General features: G+C 37.8%; 1 protein-coding gene across 1 annotated transcript; it reads right to left on the reverse strand.

Annotated features, from left to right (window-relative positions):
- Window positions 1-2,313: 2,313 nt before the first annotated feature.
- Window positions 2,314-3,369, reverse strand: LOC142103403 (4-galactosyl-N-acetylglucosaminide 3-alpha-L-fucosyltransferase FUT6-like). The gene has a single exon (XM_075187466.1). It carries the CDS (start codon window positions 3,367-3,369, stop codon window positions 2,314-2,316), a length of 1,056 nt encoding a protein of 351 aa, XP_075043567.1.
- Between the last annotated feature and the right edge of the window lie 564 nt (window positions 3,370-3,933).

Genomic DNA, 3,933 nt, shown 5'->3' on the forward strand with positions numbered 1-3,933 from the left:
TTTTTTTATTCACGGAGGTGTGAACACTTTTTCACACAAATCACAAGCTGGATTTTGGATATATGTGATATAGAAATAAGCTGACATCTGGTTTATACACATTTAGTCATTTTTGTTTTCTATATTATTTTGTGAGATATTTGCAATCAATAAAGGCATCACTAGACAGGGAATTATAATAGCAAATTTTGGAGATTCAAAAGCAATTTTTTACAAGAAGGAGACTTTGGAAAAAAAATTAATTTTAATGTTTATTTTCTTAAAGACATTAGCATGGTCCTTCTTCTCACATTTTGTGTTATTTGTTCTAATTGAGTGTTGTGGGTGTGAGGTGGAGTGGGCTACATTTGTATTTTGGAGACCTTTTGCTTCAGTTGTTTAATTTTCACATATTGGGACTGATTCATCAAGGCACACATACTGCGCCTGATTCATTAAGGGAAGTAAGGCAAAAAATTAGTACGTTTTCTCCTGGACAAAACCATGTTACAATGCAAGGGATGCAAATTAGTTTATTATTTTGCACAAAAGATAAATACTGGCTGTGTTTTCATGTAGCAGACAAATTCTTAATAGCTTTATTTCTACAATGAAATTTAAAGTTGATCTAGAACATGCCTTACCCCAACTATAAATCTGTTATCACATTTTAAATTTACCTCCCCGTCCAATGCAGCATAGTTTTGCCAAGGTGCAAAGTTTTTCTTGCTTTACTTTCCTTAATGAATCAGGCCCACTGAGCTTAAGGCACTGATCTCAAGATACGCGCACTATTGAATTCGAGTTTAGGTCTGCAGTGCCCTACTACACAAGACACTGCACGATACATCCAATATATATATATATATATAGATAGATAATTTTTTTTATATATATATATATATATATCATCATCATCATTTATTTATATAGTGCCACTAATTCCGCAGAGCTCTACAGAGAACTCCCTCACATCAGTCCCTGCCACATTGGGGCTTACAATCTAAATTCAATAACACACACAGACAGACAGACAGACTAGGGTTAATTTGTTGGCAGCCAATTAACCTAACAGTATGTTTTTGGAGTGTGGGAGGAAACCAGAGCACCCAGAAGGAAACCCACGCAAACACGGGGAGAGTATACAAACTCCTCACAGATAAGGCCATGGTCAGGAATTGAACTCATGACCCAAGTGCTGTAAGGCAGAAGTGCTAACCACTTAGCCACCATAAAGAGAACACGATACATCAAAATGACAATGTGATATTATTTCATATAGTTAATGCCACCACGTAATAATAAAGGCATTGCAAGCACATGTCATAGCATGAATACACGACTGTCATCACTAGCAATCAGGATTAGACTAGCCCTCTAGCTGGAGCAAGCGATGCGGCAGAAAAATATGTCACTTTGAGATGCTCAGAGCTTGATTTGGACATGGCTGCATGCGCTTACAGTACATTAACTACGGCAAAAAGCCTCTTCCCCGTCCTGTTCATTCCCACAAAATCGTAGCCTGTAGTAAGTGTCCTTTGCAAATGAATGCAGTGCAGACATGGCTGCATTTACTGGCATATGTCCTGGTTCTAGGCATGCGCAGGGTGATTTTGCGTATAATACACTCAAAATCAGCATATACGTGCCTTGAAGGATCAGGCCCTTTTTCTTAATCTGCTTACCACTCTGAGAATGGCGAGAATTTTCAGGGACAGCGGGATTAAAGCACAAATGTACATGAATCACACACTAATGTAGACATAGATACCTTTAAAAAGAAACAATCTGCAGCTGTTTTCTGTCACCCTGCTCTAATGTAGTTTTGTGGGGGGCATATGAATTAACTGATATTCATTCATTGGTGGTAATAATGGGTGATGGCACATCACACAGCTTGGACACACTATATGATGAGGCAGAGAGGTCCCAGGGACTACCCAATATCATAATTTACCAGCGGGAAGAGACAGTGTGTGAACATGTCAATTCTTCTCTGGATTCTTTTATCCCATTTCATTATGACAAATCAAAAACAAGGATCTACTTTAATATTTAATAAAGTGCAAAAAAAGTGTTTGGGGAGTGCTTTATTCTATTAAACTTTATTTGCATGTATGTTTATGTGTTTCACTATTTGTTATAATGGACTAGGGTCCATTATAGTGGGATCACTGGGATGGCAAAATTGCCATGACTTATGGTCTCTGGGATTGGGGAGCACATTGATTATGGAGTTACCAGCCCAGATCTAGTTTTCTCTATCACAGGATTTCCCTCTGCATGTGGTCCCCCTGGTGTAGTGTAAATTTAATCAGACCACAAGGCTTAAACTCATTTGTACCAATCTCCAAGTCTTGCAATAGTCTTATGTTTGGGAGCATCTTTCAGTGCTTTGCATACTCTACAGTAAGAAGTCTGCATATTAGTTTTTTCAGAAGGATGAAGTCTGGATCTCCAGTTGAAGTATTGCCGGTACGCGTTGTCATCACTGTCCAATTTTAAAATATATGTAGCCAGTTCCTGGGCTGTGGAGAAGTCATCCACATGTATAAAAGAGTCTTTAGGAATAAAACGCTCATAGTTTTCACGAGAGGGGCCTAAAACAACTGGTACAGCGTCAGATGCAAATGCATTATTCCAGAGTTTCTCTGTAATGTAATCTTCATGAACTGAGTTTTCAAAGGCAAGATAAAATTTGTACGTGGATAGTATTTGCTGATGTTCGTTTCTGGGTAGTGTTTTATGCTGCCTTCCATATATGTCAATAGATAAATATTTCTTAAACTGCTCATAATAGCGCACCCTCTTAGACTGTGGATTCCAGTTACTGACTGCCCAGGCCACCAGTTTAGTTTTTGGAGGGATAGTGAAGTTCTGCTCCTCCTTATTCTGCTCCAACCAGCCATAAGGTGAGAAAATATCAGAGTCAGCCCTGTAAGACATGGTCAGATTGATGAGGTTGTCCATAAAGTGTAAGTTTGGGCTGTGAGATGGGGACTCCCTGTTGAACCATACCCAGTACTGATTTGGTGGTCTTGGCATCTGTGGTAGTTGATTTTTAGAGTGACAAACCTCCCTGTGACGGAGAACAACTGCATCGGCAGAAGAGAACAACGTTTTATTCTCAGTATAAAAGCATCCACTAATATTAAGGAATGATGGACATTCATTAAGGGGAAATTTACCATCAAATTCCCATGTCCAAACTAGGATGATTCGAGTGTCTTCAGCTGGTTCCCATTTAGTGTTCATATATTCAATTGTATCAATAATTGCTGAGCGACCGACATTGTTATAGAGTGTAAACAAAATGGCTGCAAGGCACAACTGGGCGATACATAACATAAAAGACTTCTTCAGAGACAATGTACTCCCTGAATACTCCATTTAATTAAGCAGGACCACCGGTACAGTGAGCAGACGTCTCTCACAATTTTCACCACTGTTGGAGAAAAAAATAAAGAGAACACGATACATCAAAATGACAATGTGATATTATCATATCATCAGAAAGATGTACTTTTATATTTATTTTAATAAATGTTGGGGCTTTATGTTGTCATATAAAGCGGTAGACACTTTGTTTTAGAAAATGAGCAAATAAAACGAGAATAAGTTTCTATAATGTAGTCCATGAAGTATTGAGAAGTAATTATTTGACTATATTACATACAACTAAATGTGGAAAGTCAATTAGCAAATTAGCTCCTTCTTGGCCTAGATAAAAATTAAAATCTGTAAACTGGATAAAATGGTCCATTTGCGCTAAATGTTCAATGTGCATTTACAAGAATTCGGAGGATTCTTACGTTGTTTCTTATAGAAATTGTCTCCTTTTTCATATTAAAGAATTTCTTATTCGCCAGATTTCACATATGTTCTATTCTACACATGTGGTTGGCAATATGTTGGGAGGGCCATTAGATTCCTTAAAGAACATAGCATCAGAGA

Source organism: Mixophyes fleayi, chromosome 10 (assembly GCF_038048845.1).
Source record: "Mixophyes fleayi isolate aMixFle1 chromosome 10, aMixFle1.hap1, whole genome shotgun sequence".
NCBI classification, from domain to species: domain Eukaryota; kingdom Metazoa; phylum Chordata; class Amphibia; order Anura; family Limnodynastidae; genus Mixophyes; species Mixophyes fleayi.